Consider the following 20,481-nt stretch of genomic DNA (forward strand, 5'->3'; position numbering starts at 1 on the left):
TGTAGGCCCGAATACCGGTGTACGAATGGTGAGGCCAGAACAAGTAGAGGAGGTAGTAGATTGAGTGGCTGACAGTGCCTCCAGTTCTTTCACATTGTCTCCCACCCAGTCTTCTGCTGAAAGCACAGAGTTGGCACCTGAAGCCCATGGGCATCTGTCTTTCACCTCGCCCCCTTGCAAATCAGGCAATCAGTCTGAGCCCCAAGTTATGCAGCAGTCTCTTATGCTTTTTGATGACTATGCTGGTAGGGTTACTTTGGGCCATCCACCTAGCCCTGCCCCAGAAGTGGAAGAGATTGAGTGCACTGATGCCCAACCACTTATGTTTCAGGATGTGGACATGGGAGGACCACCGCAGCACGTCTCGGATGGTGTAAAACACAGGTGCCAACTGCTGTGGCTTTCTGCAGAGTGCAGACCGGCAAGGAGGGCAGGGCTGAGGAGTGGGTGGAAGATGATGTGAAGAATGATGAGGTCCTAGATCCCTCATGGAATCAAAGTTATGCGAGTGACATGTGCAATTCAGAGGAAGAGGTGGTGGTCACACAGCGCCAGCTGCACAGCAAAAAAAGGGAGCAGGGTGCAAAAGCAGAGTGGCCGTCCCCTAGCCAGTACGCCTGCTACTGCCTACCGCACCCAGTGACTGAGCACACCAAAGCCAGCTCCAAGGGGTTCCCTGGCATGGCAGTTCTTCAGACAATGTGCTGACGACAAGATGCAAGTAGTTTGCATGCTGTAAAATCAGAGCCTGAAGCGAGGCATAAAATGTTCTAAACTTAAGAACCACCTGCACGACCAGGCATCTAAATGCAAAGCACGAGCTGCAGTGGAGTACACACCTCAGAAATCACGAAAGATCTCCTCCTGCTGCCCCTTCTGCTGCAGTGTCGGCCACTTCTTCCCCCTCTGGAGTGACAGTGGCACCTGCCACGCCGCAAACAGAGGATGTGGCAGCAACACCACGGTCACAGTTACCAAGCATCTCCACACTGTCCCATAGAAGCGTTTTGCTGTCCATCCCCCAAACACTGGAGAGAAAGAGGAAGTACCCACCTACCGACCAACGATCCCCTGGCCTTGAATGCCAGCATTTCAAAATTCCTGGCCTTTGAAATGCTGTCATTCCGTCTGGTGGAGACAGAGACTTTTAAAAACCTTATGTTGGTGGCTGTCCCACAGTACATGGTTCCCAGCCACCATTACTTTTACAGGTGAGCCATCCCTGCCCTGCACAGCCAAGTGGCAGACAAAATCATGTATGCATTGCACAACGCCATCTGTGGCAAGGTCCACATAACCACCGATACGTGGATCAGTAAGCACAGGCAGAGACGTTATATCTCCTTAACTGCACACTCGGTAAATGCAGTGGCGGCTGAGCCTAAGGCGCATGTCCTTCCACCACCGAGGGACGTTTGAAGGACGTTTCTCATTGCCCCCTGTTGCCTCCTCCTCCGCTTCCTCCTCCTCATCTAGTCAGTGTAACACCTGCACCACCAACTTCATCACAGCCAGTGGGAAACGACAGCAGGCTGTTTTGAAACTCATCTGTTTGGGGGAAAAACCCCACACCACGCAGAACCTGTGGAAGGGCATGGAACAACAGACCGAAAAATTACCCCGATATGTCAGAGCGGCTGCAGAAAGGGCAGCCTGTCTAGCTTTCTCACCATGCTGCTGCTCGCCTGTCTGCGCTGCAGCGTAACTTTGACCTTCCCGCTCGCCGCCTCATATGCGACGTACCCACAAGTTGGAACTCCACCTTGCACATGCTGAAGAGACTGTACGAGCAGCAGCAGGTGATGGTGGAGTTTCAGCTGCAGCACGCATGGGTGAGTTGCTCTGCAGAACAGCACCACTTCACCACCAACGAGTGGGCCTCCATGCGGGATGTGTGTGGCTTGTTGCACTGTTTCGAGTACTCCACCAACATGGCCAGTGCCGATGATGCTGTCCTCAGTGTTACTATCCCAACTTTATGTCTCCTTGAAAAAACACTTTGGGCAATGATGGAAGAGGATGTGGCACAGGACAAAGAGAAGGAGGAAGAGGAATCATTTCCACGGTTATCAAGCCAGTCATTCACAAGTGGCTTGGAGGTTGCGGTCTTGCACCATTTTCCAATGCTTTGGGGCCTTCCCAAATTAAAAATAAATAAAGGAAAAGCAAAACAAAAAACAAACAGTCTTGGCTATCTCCTCCTCCTCAACTGCCGCTTCCACCTACACCGCCACGTCTACCGTCTCCTCAACCTCCTACTCCACTTTGACCTCCGCCTCCTAGTTCAAGATTTTTTTTTATATTCTATGTTATTTTAAATCATTTCCCTATCCACATTTGTTTGCATGGCAATTGTCCTGCTCTTACCCCCATTTTAATTCCTTTTGCAGCCCTCTAGCCCTTACTATGACTATTTTACAGCCATTTTAGTGCACCAAAGTTCAGGTCCCTATTGACTTCAATGATGTTCGGGTTCAAGTTCGGGTCAAGTTCGGATCCCGAACCCGAACTCTGACCCGAAGTTCGGCCGAACCCAAACATCCCCGAGTCCGCTCATCCCTAGTAGTTTTGAATCAAAAACCAGGTGTGAGTTAAAAAAAGGGTAAATAGAATCTTCAATTTATACTATCTCTGCCTCTACCATCCACACCTGGTTTTAGCTTTAAAACTGAAAACCTGATCAAAACCTGACCATGTAAGGACAGCCTTACTATTTTTGGATAAATGCAATGAAAAGTGTTGCAGTAAGAGTGACACACTACTCACCCAGCTTCTGCCCCTGTTGTCTCAGAGGCTCAAACCCACTTGCCCTTTTCTGCCCTCTCTGACATGATCCCCGCTGCAGCCCAGGACCTAAACTTGTCTTGTATAAAGACACCCTAATCTTCTTAAGGCACCTTCTCCTATGGGACCAAATATTGATTAAGGCGTTCTATATACCTGCTTCCACCAAATACTAATTGAGGCCTGCGATACACTTGCTTCAACTAAATACTGATTGAGGCCTGCGATACACCTGCTTCCACAAAATACTGATTGAGGGGTGCAATATACCTGTTTCCACAAAATACTGATTAAGGGGTTTGATACACCTACTTCCACAAAATGCAGATTGAGGGGTGCGATAAACCTGCTTCCACCAAATATTGATTAACGGGCTCTATATTCCTGCTTCCACAAAATACTGATTGGATTGGTGCGATATACCTGCTTCCACCAAAAATTGATTGAGCACTGCAATACACCTGCTTCCACAAAATACTGATTGAGGGGTGCGATGTACCTGCTTCTGCAAAATACTGATTAAAGGGTGTGATATACCTGCTTCCACAAAATACAGATTGAACGGTGCAATATACCTGCTTCCACCAAAAATGTATTAAGGGGTTCTATATACCTCTTCCACAAAATACTGATTGAGGGGTGCGATATACTTGCTTCCACTAAATATTGATTAAGGGGTTCTATATACATGTTTCCACAAAATACTGATTAAGGAAATTGATATACAAACCGGATTCCAAAAAAGTTGGGACACTAAACAAATTGTGAATAAAAACTGAATGCAATGATGTGGAGATGGCAAATGTCAATATTTTATTTGTAATAGAACGTAGATGACAGATCAAACATTTAATCCGAGTAAATGTATCATTTTAAAGGAAAAATATGTTGATTCAAATTTTCACGGTGTCAACAAATCCCCAAAAAGTTGGGACAAGTAGCAATAAGAGGCTGGAAAAAGTAAATTTGAGCATAACGAAGAGCTGGAAGACCAATTAGCACTAATTAGGTCAATTGGCAAAATGATTGGGTATAAAAAGAGCTTCTCAGAGTGGCAGTGTCTCTCAGAAGCCAAGATGGGTAGAGGATCACCAATTCCCACAATGTTGCACAGAAAGATAGTGGAGCAATATCAGAAAGGTGTTACCCAGCGAAAAATTGCAAAGACTTTGTATCTATCATCAACTGTGCATAACATCATCCGAAGATTCAGAGAATCTGGAACAATCTCTGTGTGTAAGGGTCAAGGCCGTAAAACCATACTGGATGCCCGTGATCTCCGGGCCCTTAAACAACACTGCACCACAAACAGGAATGCTACTGTAAAGGAAATCACAGAATGGGCTCAGGGATACTTCCAGAAACCATTGTCAGTGAACACAATCCACCGTGCCATCCGCCGTTGCCAGCTGAAACTCTACAGTGCAAAGAAGAAGCCATTTTTAAGCAAGATCCGCAAGCTCAGGCGTTTTTACTGGGCCAGGGATCATTTAAAATGGAGTGTGGCAAAATGGAAGACTGTTCTGTGGTCAGACGAGTCACAATTCAAAGTTGTTTTTGGAAATCTGGGACGCCATGTCATCCGGACCAAAGAGTACAAGGACAACCCAAGTTGTTATCAACGCTCAGTTCAGAAGCCTGCATCTCTGATGGTATGGGGTTGCATGAGTGCGTGTGGCATGGGCAGCTTGCATGTCTGGAAAGGCACCATCAATGCAGAAAAATATATTCAGGTTCTAGAACAACATATGCTCCCATCCAGACGTCATCTCTTTCAGGGAAGACCCTGCATTTTTCAACAAGATAATGCCAGACCACATTCTGCATCAATCACAACATCATGGCTGCGTAGGAGAAGGATCCGGGTACTGAAATGGCCAGTCTGCAGTCCAGATCTTTCACCTATAGAGAACATTTGGCACATCATAAAGAGGAAGGTGCAACAAAGAAGGCCCAAGATGATTGAACAGTTAGAGGCCTGTATTAGACAAGAATGGGAGAGCATTCCTATTTCTAAACTTGAGAAAAACTGGTCTCCTCGGTCCCCAGACGTCTGTTGAGTGTTGTAAGAAGAAGGGGAGATGCCACACAGTGGTGAAAATGGCCTTGTCCCAACTTTCTGGGGATTTGTTGACACAATGAAATTCTGATTCAACATATTTTTCCCTTAAACTGGTACATTTTCTCAGTTTAAACTTTTGTTCCGTGATTTATGTTCTATTCTGAATAAAATATGAGAAGTTGGCACCTCCACATCATTGCATTCAGTTTTTATTCACAATTTGTATAGTGTCCCAACTTTTTTGGAATCCGGTTTGCACCTGCTTCCACCAAATATTGATTAAGGCCTGGGATATACCTGCTTCCACAAAATACTGATTAAGGGGATGATATACCTGCTTCCACCAAATATTAAATGAGGCCTGCAATACACCTGCTACCACAAAATACTGCTTAAGGGGTTTGATATCCCAGCTTCCACCAAATATTTATTGAGGCCTACAGTATACTTGCTTCAACAAATACTGCTCTTCTCCAGGAAATTTGGCACAGGGTAATTTTGGAAATGACAGGCAGAGGAAGAGGCAGGCAGTTCTGCAGGGGTAGTAGGGGTCGGGCAAGTGCACCAGGCCGGAATTTAAGTGAGAAGTTGGAGAAGGTGCGTGTGATTATGTCAAAGGACGCACCAGAGTTGGTTGAGTGGCTCACTCAGCCTTCTGTATCTGCACCCTATTCACTCCTTACTACCACTAACACCATCACCATAGCCCCTCCACTCGAGTCAGAGGAATTATTTTTACATCCATTCCCAGACCTTACCGATGCACAGCAATTCTTGGAATCGGATGAGGAAGAGGAGGTAGCCACCCAGCGGTGTGACGACAGTACCAAGATCAGCCCAAGGAGGGTGGTCCCCGCTGTTGCTGCCTACTCAGAGTTCTCTAATGTCAGTGGTGGTGAAGGTAACGATGATGACGTGTCTATGGACATCAAGTGGGTGCCCACAAGAGAGAAAGAGGAGGGGAGTTTAGAGGGAGAGACGGAGCAGCAGATAGGAAGGAGATGGAGGAGAAACAGGCAGAACTCGCAGTGTACAGGAGGCAAAAAGCAGACTGCAAATGTATCTGGAGCGAGCCATCCACCATGCACAGTCATATCTTGTGCTCCCAGGACGCCGGCACATGGCTCTGCATGCCCAACACTCACCTAGGGACGATAACCTTAAGAAGGCACCTCGCCTCCTATAACCGAGCCCAGTCGGAGCAATGCCGTCAGAACCCACAAAGCCACACCCCCAGCTCTGCACGTCCTGCCTCTTCTCCTTTTTCTTCTCTCTCCTCCCATTTATTCTCCACTCCAACTTCTACCGTGCCATCGTCACCTTCATCTGGCAGAAGGCAGGCTTCTGTGGCCCAAATGTTTGAGCATAAAAAGCTGAGGACGCCAGATAACCCTCTTCTACAATGGCTAACCGCTGGCTTGTCAGAACTGCTAGCCTGCCAACTACTGCCATATAAACCGGTGGACTCGGAGGCCTTTATAAAATTTGTGGTTATTGGCACACTGCAATGGAAAGTCCCCAGAAGGAAATATTTCTTCCAGAAGGGCATCCTAGAGCTATATGGTCATGTTCTGCAGCAAGTGAATATATCTCTGGCACACAGTGTCAGTGCCAATATACAGGGTGGGCCATTTATATGGATACACCTTAATAAAATGGGAATGGTTGGTGATGGTTGCTGTGAAGATACGAGATGTGCTGCACCTGAAGCTACGGATACTGGAAGCCTGTGCTAGCATTTCTTCTGCGGTGTTGCTATCAGTGTGTGAAGAGTGGGAGAAGAGGGTTGCATTGAGAATCCAACACAATGGGCAGCACATTGAACACATTTTATAAGTGGTCAGAAACTTGTAAATAACTAATGAAAGAATAAAGTTACGTTAAAACCAAGCACACCATTGTTCTTCTTGTGAAATTCCCAATAAGTTTGATGTGTCACATGACCATCTTCCTATTGAAAAAACAAAAGTTGGATTCAAAATGGCCGACTTCAAAATGACAGCCATGGTTACCACCCATCTTGAAAAGTTTCCCCCCCTCACATATACTAATGTGGAACAAACAGGAAGTTAATATCATCAACCATTCCCATTTTATTAAGGTGTATCCATATAAATGGCCCAACCTGTACATCTGACCACAGACACGTGGTCTAGCAAACACGGGCAGGGAATGTACATAACTTTTACTGCCCACTGGGTGAACCTTCTGACCGCCGTAAAGCATGTACTGTATTTGTTGCCCCATAAGACGCATTCCCCCCCCAAAAAAGGGGGAAAATGCCCCTGCGTCTTATGGGGCACATACTAATGAAGCGCTTATATGAGGCTATTGGGGGCTGAAGAGAGGCATGGGGCTCTTATCTGAGGACTGATTGGGGGTCATTTACGTTGGGGTCTGAGCTTATTGTCCCCCTCTAAAACCTAGGTGCATCTTATGGGGCAAAAAATACGGTAACCCGTGGCACCAGTGTGGATTTGGTGTTAGCTCCACGGATTGCATGCTGACCTGCATCTTCTTCTCCTCCTCCTACTCCATCCTCCCTCTTCTCCTCGGTTGACTCCTTTTCCACTGCTACCGCCTCTTCCACTGCGCCCCCCAAGAACCGATTCGAAGTGTCAGGTGAGACGTTGCCATGCTGTGCTGCGGCTGTTGTGCCTGGAAGCCAAGAAACACACAGGTCCTGCACTGCTTTCAGCTCTGCAGTCACTGGCCGATCAGTGGCTAACCCCGCTTAATTTGCCAGTTGGTAAAGTGGTGTGCGACAACATTGCAATCTGCTGAGCATGTTATAGCAGGGCAAAATGACACACGTGCTGTGCATGGCACACATCCTGAAGTCGTGCAGTGATTTGTTGCCAAATACCCCGGGGTCCAGGACGTCTTGCGGCAGGCCAGGAAAATCTCTGGCCATTTTAGAAGATCTTACAGCGGCGACACCACCTGCCCGTCAGACGTCTGATTTGTTATAGCCAGATGCACTGGAACTCCACCTTGTAGATGCTTGATAGGCTGCTCCAGCAGCAATGTGCCGTTAACGACTACCTGTACGAACTCTGTAGCAGGACAGGTTCTGAAGAGCTTGGTTTCTTTTCACAACGCCAGTGGCTGCTCATGTGCGACGCATGCAGACTTCTGTGGCCATTTGAAGAGATCACCAAACTGGTCAGTCGCAGCCAGGGTGCCATCAGTGACATCGTACCTTACGCCTTCTTTCTGGAGCGTGCATTGCGTCGTGTCTTTGATCAAGCCATCAAGGAGTGGGAGCTGGAATTTGAGGAAATCGCAATGCTAAATGAATTCTGAGGGGGAAATACTCCATCTGAGACAAGTCAGCAGGAGTGTGAAGAGGAGTCAGAGGAGGATGGTGGGAGGAGGAGGAGCAATAAGAGCAGGCTTTGAAGGGGGCTTTAAACTTTTCAGGGATCCCTGGTGTTGCCCGTGGCTGGGGGGAGGAAACCGAGGATGAGATTCTCCTGGGCGAGGAGCAGGAGCCAGGGCGCTCCACTGCTGCCACATTAGTGCAAATGGGGGCCTTTATTGTCCAGTGTTTGAAGATGGACCCCCGTATAAAAAGCATAAAGGGCAAGGACCAGTACTGGGTGGCAACGTACTTAGACCCCCGGTAGAAACACAAAATGGCGGACATGTTACCAGCATCACAGAGGGCTGGCAGAATGCAGCATTTCCAGGCCTTGCTGCGAGAGATTCTGCACTCTGCTGTTGCGGGCGCTGGCAGAGGAATTTCCACCCACAGCAAAACAGGTGCAGATACCAATCCTACCGCGTCGGCAAGAAGAGGGCGGTTTGAAGATGGTCACTTTGGATATGAGATCATTCTTGCAGCCAACCCATCAACATCTGCCCTCCGGATCCAGCCCTAGGAAACGCCTAGACCGACAGGTGTCCGATTACATCATGTTAACGGCCAATATGGATGCTCTGAGAAGCGAGGAATGCCTGGACTACTGGGTGTGCAGGCTTGACCTGTGGCCAGAGCTGGCACAATTTGCCATGGAACTCTTGGCTTGCCCCTCGTCAAGTGTCCTGTTCGAAAGGACGTTAAGTGCAGCAGGGGGGGTTGTGACCGATAAGCGCACTCGCCTAGCTCACGACAGTGTGGACTACCTCACATTTCTAAAAATGAATGAGGCATGGATCTCAGAGGAATTCAACGACCACGTGTAATTTAATTTCCTCATGCCACACATATCCGCCACCACCCGGAGTAAAGAATGGTCCTTGTCTTATGTATATACAGCAGTATAAAATGCCTTTTCTGTCAGGTGAATGCCTAATTTTTGGGGTCTGTACTGGCCTACAGTAAAATTTTTAGCCGGTGACCGCCAATTTTACCTCTGGTCACATCATCACACATTCTTTTCTGTCAGGTGAATTCCTAATTTTTGGGGCCTGTACTGGCCTACAGTAAAAATTTTAGCCAGTGAACGCCTAATGTACCTCTAGCCAAATAATCACTTGTTCTTTTCTGTAAGGTAATTGCCTATTTTTGGGGCCTGTACTCCACTGGCCTACAATAAAATTGTTATCCACTGACCGTCTAATATACCTCCAGCCACATAATCACTTGTTCTTTTCTGTCAAGTGAATGCCTAATTTTTGGGGCCTGTACTCCACTGGCCTACAGTAAAATTGTTATTAAGTGACCGCCTAATGTACCTCCTGCCACACAATCACTTGTTCTTTTCTGTCAGGTGAATACTTAATTTTTTGGGCCTGTACTTCACTGGCCTACAATAAAATTGTTATCCACTGATCGTCTAATATACCTCCAGCCACATAATCACTTGTTCTTTTCTGTCAGGTGAATGCCTAATTTTTAGGGCCTCTACTCCACTGGCCTACAATAAAATTGTTATTCAGTGACCGCCTAATGTACCTTCAGCCACATAATCACTTGTTCTTTTGTCAGTTGAATCCCTCATTTTTGGGGTCTGTACTCCCGTGGCCTAAAATAAAAATGTTCTAGGCTCCAGCAGGGCATATTTTTCAGAGTTTCCCTTTAAGACCCATAAAAATGGCCCCCTAAATACATATTTTTTGCGAAATTTTTTGCCATTAATCCCTCTCTGGTATGTCTCTGTCCATGTTGTGGGACTATTTGTGCACTTCTAGTAAGTATTTGGTGTCTGCAAATATGACCTGAGGGTTTTTCAGGTTCGCCTGCCATTAAAGTGAATGGGGACTGCCGCAAACGCGTGGTTTGCGAAACGTTACGGCCGATGTTCGTCCATCACTAGTTATTGCCACATAAAGTGACACATGGCCTAGTCGGAAAGCTTAAAACAGGCTCAGTTTTGAAGGAGGTAATATTTGTTCACTGATATGTTGGGGCATATGTGTTTTTTTTTCATCTTCAAATAGAAAGCAAGTTAAATATTTGCTTTCAATTATGACTTTCATTTCGTTAGCTTTTAGCTTGAGATAAGTGTTCAGTCTGAGCTGAAATTACAAGCACGCACCTGCTATACATGTAATGTCTGCACTAAATATTTTTCAGTATTTTGCAGTCAATGGAGAGAATTATATTTAGAGGATGGACTGCTTCATTGGGGTCATCAACACATCATTTCAAAACATGAAGCCCATTTTTATGTTTCAACGTGTTCAAATAACAAGAGACCTGTGACCCACTCCTATTGTTTATTAGTCAAAGCATTTTTTTTCCCCAGCAGTACAAGAAATCCAAGCTCCGGCTCAGCTGAACTCGTATAATTCAGAGAACAAGCAGCTATGCCTAGAGAAGCATGAATTATTAAATACTGTAGCTGGGGAGGCTCTGACGTGTGTCTGTGCATGAGTATTTCATCTGTAGAAAACATGGAGGAGGACTGGTAATGTGTCATCTAGCCATTATTTAACAAATCAATAGTTTTGATGTGAGGACAAAAGCAAAGCTGCTTCGCAAATGCTGTGGCGCAACTTTACCCCCTAAAGCACTGGGCCCATTTTTGGTTTTGCATTTTTATATTTTTCCTCTTCACGTTACAATAGCCATAACTTTTTTTTTTACTTTTCCGTTCACATTACTTTTAGGATAAGTAGCATTTTTTTAAGGGCACCATTTCATTTACCACTGTTATAAAAAAATTTGCAGCTGGAAAGGCGACTAAAATTGGCGAATTACGTGTTTTTCATTATATTTTTTTATTGTTTTTACCATTAGGGCATTAACCGCACAGGAATAAAAAAAAAAAAATATATATATATATATATATATATATATATATATATATATTAACCCTTAGGATACCAAAGGTTTTTTTTATTTTTGCGTTTTCATTTTTCTTCCATATCTTCCTTGAGCCATATTTATATTTCGTTCACATAGCTGTATGAGGGTTTTCTTTTTTTTTTTTTTTTCAGAACAAGTTTTTCTTTGCAATGCCACCATTAATTATGGCATACAATGTAGTGGGAAGCAGTAAAAAAAATTCCAAATGGGGTGGAATTTGAGAAAAAAAACTCAGTTTTCTAGGTTTGTTCCCACAGCATTTTGTTTGTGGCAAAAATGACCCATGCCCTTCATTCTCTTTGTCAGTGTGATTACAATGATACCACATCAGTGTGGGGGCTCATTTTTTGTACGACAATCTGTAGTTTTTAGATACCATTTTGGAGTGTGTGTGACTTTTTGATCACATTTGATTTCATTTTTTTTTGGGTAAGAGAAGCAATGAAAAAATGACAAATTGGCCACAAATTGACAACTTTTTTTAATTTTTTTGTAATGACTTTGAAGCTCATATATGAGCCTATAAAATATATTTTTTTTAATTTTGAATAATCATGTATTTTCAAAATGAGTTTACTGTCTATTGCTCATTTCTTATGTTGGCCTGCCATCTGTTGGCTAAAATAAGAATTGCAGCATGAATGCTGTGGGTCTCGTCTGTGAATTCAAAGCAACTACTGACATCCCCATTGGCCGCAGGGGATGTCAGTAGGATTCCCGGAAGCTTACATTAGATGTTGTGATCTCACATGATCATGGCATCTAAAGCCTTTATTTACGTCGATCAGCATATTATTGCTGGTTTCGGCAATTGGCCGCAGGTCTCTGCTGTTTTAAACAGCAGCGACCTACCGGTCATGATGCCCGCTGCATGTGCAAGCGGGTGCCATGTTAACACATTGCTCCAGCGATCGCTGGTAGCGAAAGGGTTAATAGTTTGGACAGTTTCAGGTGCGGCAATACATGGTATATATATATTTTTATTTATATATTTTTATATGTAAAATTGGGAAAGGGGAGGGTGATTTAAACTTTTAATATTTAAATTAAAATTTTATATTTTAATATTTTAATTAAAATTAAGTTGTTTTTTTTGTTTGTTTTTTACTTTTATAAGGATAGCGTTTAACACCTTGGGGGGGCTAGAACCTAGGAACTTTTTATCCCTTGTCCCATTCACCATAACAGAGATTCTATTAGGGTAAATGGGATTTTGACATGCTCCCTGCTGAGCTGTGCCTCGCACACATCTAAGCGGATAGCTTACCATGGAAGCGTCCAGGCTACCATGGTAACCAAATTCCCGCAATTTCACTGCAGGAGTGCCTTACCTCACAGATGCCATGATTGTGTTGATCGTGGCATCTAAGGGGTTAAATGACAGGAGGGTTCAGCACAATTACCATTTCCACTCATTGTGGTTAGGTGCCTGCTGTACAACACAGCCAGCACCCACCACATATGGAGTGGGCTCACCGCAGTAGCTTGCTCCGTACATTATCTCAGCCACCGTGATATATCGGCACGTCAAGGTGGCTGAAGGGGTTAATATGGAGTAACCAAAATCATTTGTGATATCAAACTATTCCAATTTCATACTGGCATGGAGTACACAGCATCTAGTACTGCTTCTAGGGCAAATCCTATTACAACACACTGTGGGGGAGATTTATAAAGACTGGCACTTGATATCTTCTGCACTGTTGGAGGATGCAGGCCTCGTCATAAATGAGGCATATCTTCTAGCATTCCGTGGGCCTAAACAGCTCTAAGCTGTCATAGATTGCTGGCTTCAATTGCGCCAGAAAACTGGCAAAAATTAAGATAAATTGTTTGTGGCTAATGATCACGACCCCTTCCCACCCTTACCAAACTCCCCTTTCAGAAAAGTGGCGAGGAGGTGAAAAAGTGGGAGATGGGACAATGGTTAGTTTGCAGCTTTTTAACGCCACTTTTCAGGCGCAAGAGAGATGATAAATCTCACCCAATGTTTCCTCCCTTAGCTTTGCTTGAATTTAGTGAAAGGCGTTTTCCAGCTCAATCAAATAGAGTTCCTTTGGGCAGAAAATGGTATAGAAATAAATTAAAGTGCCTATACTGACTTATCCCCCACCGCTGCCATTGAGACAAAACTAGGGTCCCCACTGCACAAAATGACAGCAAGGAGGGGTTCAGTGTGTATAAGCACTTTTTTTTTTTAATACTTTATGATATGGCTAGTATAAACTGTTAAGGACTCCATTTTCTCACACGTTCAATACAATATTGCAACACGTTAGCAAAACCCTTGACAGACTGCAATACACATTGCTGAATGGCAACACATATGACATAGACATTTTGTGAGTATTGAAAATCACATTTTTAGTTCTTTTTCATTTTCTGCAAAGCTAGTCACTTGTACCACACGTCCTAGGATATGTTGAGTTAAGTGAATAGGCAAGGAAACATAGAAAGGATGCACTGCAGCTGGAAAAAGTACAGAGGAGAGCGACTAAACTGATAAGGGGCATGGAGGGTCTTAGTTATGAAGAAAGATTAAAATAATTGAATTTAGTTAGTCTTGAAAGGAGACGTCTAAGAGGGGACATGATTAACCTATACAAATATATAAATGGGCCATACAAAAAATAAAGTGAAAAACTGTTCCATGTAAAATGCGCTCAAAAGACAAGGGGGCACTGCCTCCGATTGGACAGGAAAAAGTTCAGTCTCCGGAAGCGTCAAAGCTTCTTTACTGTAAGAACTGTGAAGCTGTGGAATAGACTTCCCCAGGACGTGGTCACAGCAGGAACAGTGGACAGTTTCAAAAAGGGTTTAGATGAATTCTTAATAGTAAAAAAACATTAATGCTTATGAAAACGTGTAGAAATCCGAGTCTCAATTCCTTTTGGGATTCGCATCCCCACCTATCCTTTGGTTGAACTTGATGGATGTATGTCTTTTTTCAACCGTATTAACTATGTAACTATGTATATGGGCAATGATGGGTGCACTGATGTCGCAAATCTTATTGTAATATCTATGTAATAACCATTGTAGCCTAAATTCAATAAATATTAGGACATTTCTCAGAAATATGTCTGCAAGTATTTCTCCCTTAGCAAACATATAGGTCAATAAATGTTGCTATTTGACACTACTGTAGCAACCGAAATTTAAAAAATTCCATCAGTTGCCAATCCATCATCAACTACGGCTGTCAGCAGCTGTTTATTGTACTTCACAGACAACTAATAAAGCCCTGTCTATAGGTTGCTGTAAAACTGGCAGTGTCCAAAGTTGTAAGGAATGGATTGCAGCAGCAATTTGAACTGCCCTTAGCTGCTAGCTATAGTAGATTCAAAGTCAGTCATTAACACATGTATATTAGCAAATTCCAAAGAAAGCAATATCCCAGTATTTGGTAGCTTTATGTTATCATGTGCTTAGACAAGAAATACTTTGGAAATACTCTGTGTACTGTTTTTTCATTAGTGTCACTAATGAAACATAATATACCAAACTGGTGGTGAGCAATGTCGCTAGTGACATGCTGGTATGTATCTTATAGTTCTTTGGTCTAAAGCGGACTACTGCTTAAAGGGGCTGTCTCACTTCAGTAAGTGGCATTTATCATGTAGAGAAATGTAATGCAAGCCACTTACTAATGTATTGCAATTGTCCGTATTGCTTGCTTTGCTGGCTGGATTCATTTTTCACATTATACACTGATCGTCTCCATGGTTAGAAACCACCCTTCAGCAATGGTGGCCGTGCTTGAACACTATTGGAAAAAGCCCCAGCTTCTCTGTTGGCCGGGACCATGGGAGTGCACATAGGCTAGTGTTTTTACCTATATAGTACAAGCATGACCACCACTGATGGATTGCACGGTGGTCTGTAACCATGGAAACGAGCAGTGTATAATGTGATGGAAAAATGAATCCAACCAACAAAGGAGGCAATATGGATAATAACAGTATATTAGTAAGTTGATTGTATTAAAATTCTCTACATGATAAATGCCACTTACTGAAGTGAGACAACCCCTTTAAGTTAGATGGGTGTTTAGGATAGCCCAGCCCACCCTTATTTAGATACACTGCATCAAAGTACCCCCAAGGCTGTGATGATGCATGGTAGTGCACCTGGTAAATGCATAGCATGAGGACTGTGTGAGTAGCACCAGGGGTTCAAAACCTAGAATGAAGACAAATGTCAAACAGTCCTTGAGTACCATCATAAACAGCTTTGAAGCTGGATTTCTTTAGTTTGTTAAATAATAGATACATTATTATTATTTTTTTTACAATAAAAGCATTATATTAATATAAGGACCTGTATAGTCTGAAATTCTGTTTTAGTAAAAAATATCTTTCTACCATCTTAGTCATTAATGGACCTTGTACCATTCATAGACCAGATATCTATCAGGAAAAAAATAACATTTTCAGACTCCTTAACTGCTACAACAATTTACTGCTACAATTGTTTGATTCCCCCTCTACTCATATTGATCTTGTCTTATCTACCTCACTATTCCTATGTACATTTGTATATAAATGTGACTTCAGATACTGTGTTATACCGTACAGTCCCCGATGAAGAGACCTGAATAGTCTTGAAAGCTTTTGTCATCATCTTTTCAGTTAACCATTTAAAGGTATTGACTACTAAGGAATCTCCTTTTGATATATCTGAGTAATGAAATAACTCTGGAGCCTCTTTTCTTGAACTCCGAATAGTGCTAATCCTCTAGTGTTACTTCAAAAAAAATGTATGACTTGATTAACAACTGGGTGTTAACACTGCTCCTATCAAAGGGGTATGTCCCTACACAATCTGACATGGTCAGTACTGATTGGACAATAATAGAATGTGTGGGGACACAGCACAACTGGTAAGGGTACTTTCACACTAGCGTATTTCTTTTCCGGCATAGAGTTCCGTCCAGAGGGGCTCTATACCGGAAAAGAACTGATCAGTTTTATCCCCATGCATTCTGAATGGAGAGTAATCCGTTCAGGATGCATCAGGATGTCTTCAGTTCAGTCGTTTTGACTGATCAGGCAAAAGATAAAACCGTAGCATGCTACAGTTTTATCTCCGGCGGAAAACAAAATTAAGACTTGTCTGAATGCATTTTTCCCCATAGGAATGTATTGTAGTGTATTCAAAATACCGGAATGCCGGATCCGTCCTTCTGGCCTGCGCATGCGCAGACCAGTAAAAATTTGAAAAAAAATACAAGACGGATCCGTCTGTCCACATGACAAGCGGAGAGACGGATCCGTTCTTGCAATGCATTTGTGAGACGGATCCGCATCACATCCAAATCGGAGGATCCGGCGGGCATTTCCGACGACGGACTTGCCGCCGGATCACACTGCCGCAAGTGTGAAAGTAGCCTAACACATAATTGCCAATTTATTCATAGATTTCTAGTAAGGAGGAACGAAACAATACAAAGTTCTAAGAAAACATTCTTCACAATTCCTATATTGCTATATTTACTAAACTATATTTCAGGAGAACTTGCAGGCTCCCTTTAAAGGAAACCCGTCAGCTCCCACAGGCTGCCCTTAGTCAGCGTAGCATACTGGAGCTGGCAGGTTCCCTTTAACATTAATTCAATAAAAAGCATTTGAAAAGCTTTGTTTTCGTAATAGAAAAATATATAAGTGGACATCTTTTCTGTCACTTAACATCATTCGCATTCATAATGAGGCCAATGGAATATCAGATTTCCCTATGCAAGGTCAGGCAGAGATACTAAATTTAGTTGGAAGAGACTAGTGATAATAAATCAAATGTTCAATTACTATCCTTCAGCTGTGTCATCTTTATTACCAGATTTTATGGCAAAGTTGAAGTTTTATGATTAACTTAATGTTTGCATTAACCTTTTGGTCTGAATTTCTAAGCGTTTCAAAGCCCAAGCCCGCCGAGGTCCATTTCCTAAAATAAGTCACCCTCTATTATTCCAATGTTTGCTTCTGCTATGATGATGAGCACTGGTCTGGAAATATTAAAAGACCTACATATAATTTTGCATCCTTACCTTGTATGGGAGTCTGGTAGACTGAATAATAATTCTCATCTCTTGGGACTTCTGATCCACTGCTGTCATTCAGGGACCCAGAACAAAGATAGTCATCCAGGCGTTCATAAAGGTTAAACTGAACCTCAGGGTAACCGCAGAAGCATTCCGGCCATTGGATAATGGCTAAGGGGTATTCCTATAAGGAGAACAGACAATCACACATGGTTACACAAGAAAATGTCAGCTCGTTATTAAATCTATTGAACAGGTAGCCAGGCAGAGTTTTGGAAGCAGTTTGTATGGATATCAATGGGCGATGTAAACTTTGTATTAGACCACATCAGAGGATGAGCCATTTGCATACATATGTTTTATTTATGACACCAGCAAGACGTAAGAAAAATAATGGACTGTGCAGATGCAGGATATGGAGAATATATTTGTAAGGCTATACAAATCTTCTTAAAGAATTGGTGAGAGATCCTGCAGAGTGAGATGATGGATATCCGTGACTTCACATTTCTCATATGCTCACACAGAGCTGTTAATAGGCAGAGTATTGTTTGCTGCACATTAATATGCAGAAATGTCTTCCTCTATCTCTCCATGGCAGCCTCTCCTAATCGTATGACCTTCTCTTCCTTAAACTTCACAGTGAGAAATTGGAGGTGTGTAAATGATTCTTTGGAGACTAAAATCTAAACGAGTTCAGACCTGTTTCCGACTAGAATGAAATTAGATAGTTTACTTCAATTACCTTTTAGATGGAATCTGACAAGAAGAAGCAAATATTTCTGATATATCTCTATGGGCTCATATCCCCCTGAACATATGAAGGCATTTATCATTCCATGCAAATTTACTCATACGTCGCCATATGTAATTGATGCAAAAAATGAGCATCTTTATGATTTCCTTTGGTTATTTTCATGCTGAGATTTCCAATAGTAATGCACAAGTGACGGACACGCTGGAATGATTCAGAGAAAGGTCGGCCCCAAAGGTGTGCTTTAGGTTGACCTAAAATAAAGACCTATAATTATTTGCTCAAGATGTCACGTGTAAGCTATTCATCACTCTGGGGCATCAGAGGCTCTGAGTTTGATTTTAATTTAATCATATACAAGAAATCCATATCAGTGTCATGTAGCTCACATAGTAGCATAAGTGTTATTAGTCTAGTGAGAAGTCATCTAAGAATCAGTTTGCAAAAAATAATTTTGCTTTCCTGCATGCATAAACAGTGTGACTAGATGTGGTATAATCCTAAAGTGGATAAAATATGTACTAGACACTGGCCTCTAATAAATAAAGTAGTGCTACATACCTGCTACTGCTTTCTCTATTTGATAAGATGAACCAAACTTATCCTTTTTTATTTAAAGGGGTTCTGCACTTTGTTTAACTGATGATTTATCCTCTGTAAGATCATCAGCTTCTGATCGGCAGGGGTCCGACACCCGGGACCCCTACCGATCAGCTGTTATTTCTGCCAGTTATACTAGACAACTCTCTCTATTTCACTATATATTTGGGGTCATTTGTCAAACTGGGGTAAAGTAGAACTGGCATACAGTGCCTTGCAAAAGTATTCACCCCCTTGACTTTTTTTGTATTTTGTTACATTACAGCCTTAAGTTCAATGTTTTGTTAATCAGAATTTTATGTGATGGATCAGGACACAATAGTCTAAGTTGGTGAAGTGAAATGAGACAAATATATAAATAAAACTATTGTTTAGAAATTGAAAACAGAAAATTGGCATGTGCGTATGTATTCACCCCCTTTGTTAAGAAGCCCATAAAAGCTCTGGTGCAACCAATTACCTTTAAAAGTCACATAACTAATGAAATGATGTCCACCTGTGTGTCACATGATCGGTTATTACATATACACACCTTTTTTGAAAGGCCCCAGAGGCTGCAACACTTAAGCAAGAGGCATCACTAACCAAACACTGCCATGACGACCAAGGAAGTCTCCATACAAGTAAGGGACAATGTTGTTGAGAAGTACAAGTCAGGGTTAGGTTATAAAAAATCTAAATCTTTGATGATCCCCGGGATCACCGTCAATTCTATCATAACCAAATGGAAAGAACATGGCACAACAGCAAATCTGCCAAGAGATGGCCGCCCACCAAAACCTATGGACCGGGCAAGGAGGGCATTAATCAGAGAGGCAGCACAGAGACCTAAGGTAACCCTAGAAAAGCTGCAGAATTCCACAGCAGAGACTGGAGTATCTGTATATAGGACAACAATAAGCTGTACGCTCCATAGAGTTGGGCTTTATGGCAGAGTGGCCAGAAGAAAGCCATTACTTTCAGCTAAAAACCAAAAGGCACGTTGTGAGTTTGAGAAAAGGCATGTGGGAGACTCCCAAAATGTATGGAGGCAGGTGCTCTGGTCTGATGAGACTAAAATTGAACTTTTTGATCATCAAAGAAAACGCTATGTCTGACGTAAACCGAACACATCACATCCCCCAAAGAACACCAACCCCACAGTGATACGCGGTGGCAGCATCATGCTGTGGGGATGTTTTTTAGCAGCCAGGACTGGTGGACTGGTAAACTGGTCAGAGTTGAGGGAAAGATGGATGGTACTAAATACAGGGATATTCTTGAGCAAAACATGTACCACTCTGTGCGTGATTTGAGGCTAGGACGGAGGTTCACCTTCCAGCAGGACAATGACCCCAAACACACTGCTAAAGCAACACTTGAGTGGTTTAAGGGGAAACATGTAAATGTGTTAGAATGGCCTAGTCAAAGCCCAGATCTCAATCCAATAGAAAATCTGTGGTCAGACTTAAAGATTGCTGTTCACAAGCGCAAACCATCCAACTTGAAGGAGCTGGAGCAGTTTTGCAAGGAGGAATGGGCAAGGAGGATTAGTTATGCACATTGACTCTTTCTGTTATTTTGTCCTATTTGTTGTTTGCTTCACAATAAAAAAAAAAAAAGTCCTCAAAGTTGTGGGCATGTTCTGTAAATTAAATTATGCAAATCTTCAAACAATCCATGTTAATTCCAGGTTGTGAGGCAACAAAATACGAAAAAAGTCAAGGGGGTGAATACTTTTGCAAGGCACTGTAGCTACCCACAGAAACCAATCAGATTCCACCTTTTATTTTTGACAGCTTCATTGGAAAATGAAAGGTGGAATCTGATTGGTTGCTATGGGCAACTAAGCCAGTTCTTCTTTACACCAGCTTGATAAATGATCCCAATAGTTTTTTCCAACCTGTTTTTATTTTCTGATTGCAATTTTTTTTTTCTATTGCCTGAACATGATTATGGGGACAGCACTTTTGCCTGAGCTGTCGTCATCAGCATTTAGAGATACACTT

The 20,481-nt window shown here is 42.8% G+C and overlaps 1 protein-coding gene across 2 annotated transcripts in view; it reads right to left on the reverse strand.

Moving 5' to 3' along the window:
• Nucleotides 1-20,481, reverse strand: part of LOC122932466 (WSC domain-containing protein 1-like) — a 271,635-nt gene that overhangs the window by 36,418 nt on the left and 214,736 nt on the right. For both annotated transcript variants that reach the window (XM_044286895.1, XM_044286896.1), the window contains exon 6: nucleotides 17,146-17,323. In XM_044286895.1, the coding sequence (XP_044142830.1) occupies nucleotides 17,146-17,323 (178 nt within the window). The remainder of the gene's footprint in view (nucleotides 1-17,145; nucleotides 17,324-20,481) is intronic.

The sequence above is a fragment of the Bufo gargarizans genome, chromosome 3, assembly GCF_014858855.1.
Source record: "Bufo gargarizans isolate SCDJY-AF-19 chromosome 3, ASM1485885v1, whole genome shotgun sequence".
NCBI classification, from domain to species: Eukaryota; Metazoa; Chordata; class Amphibia; order Anura; family Bufonidae; genus Bufo; species Bufo gargarizans.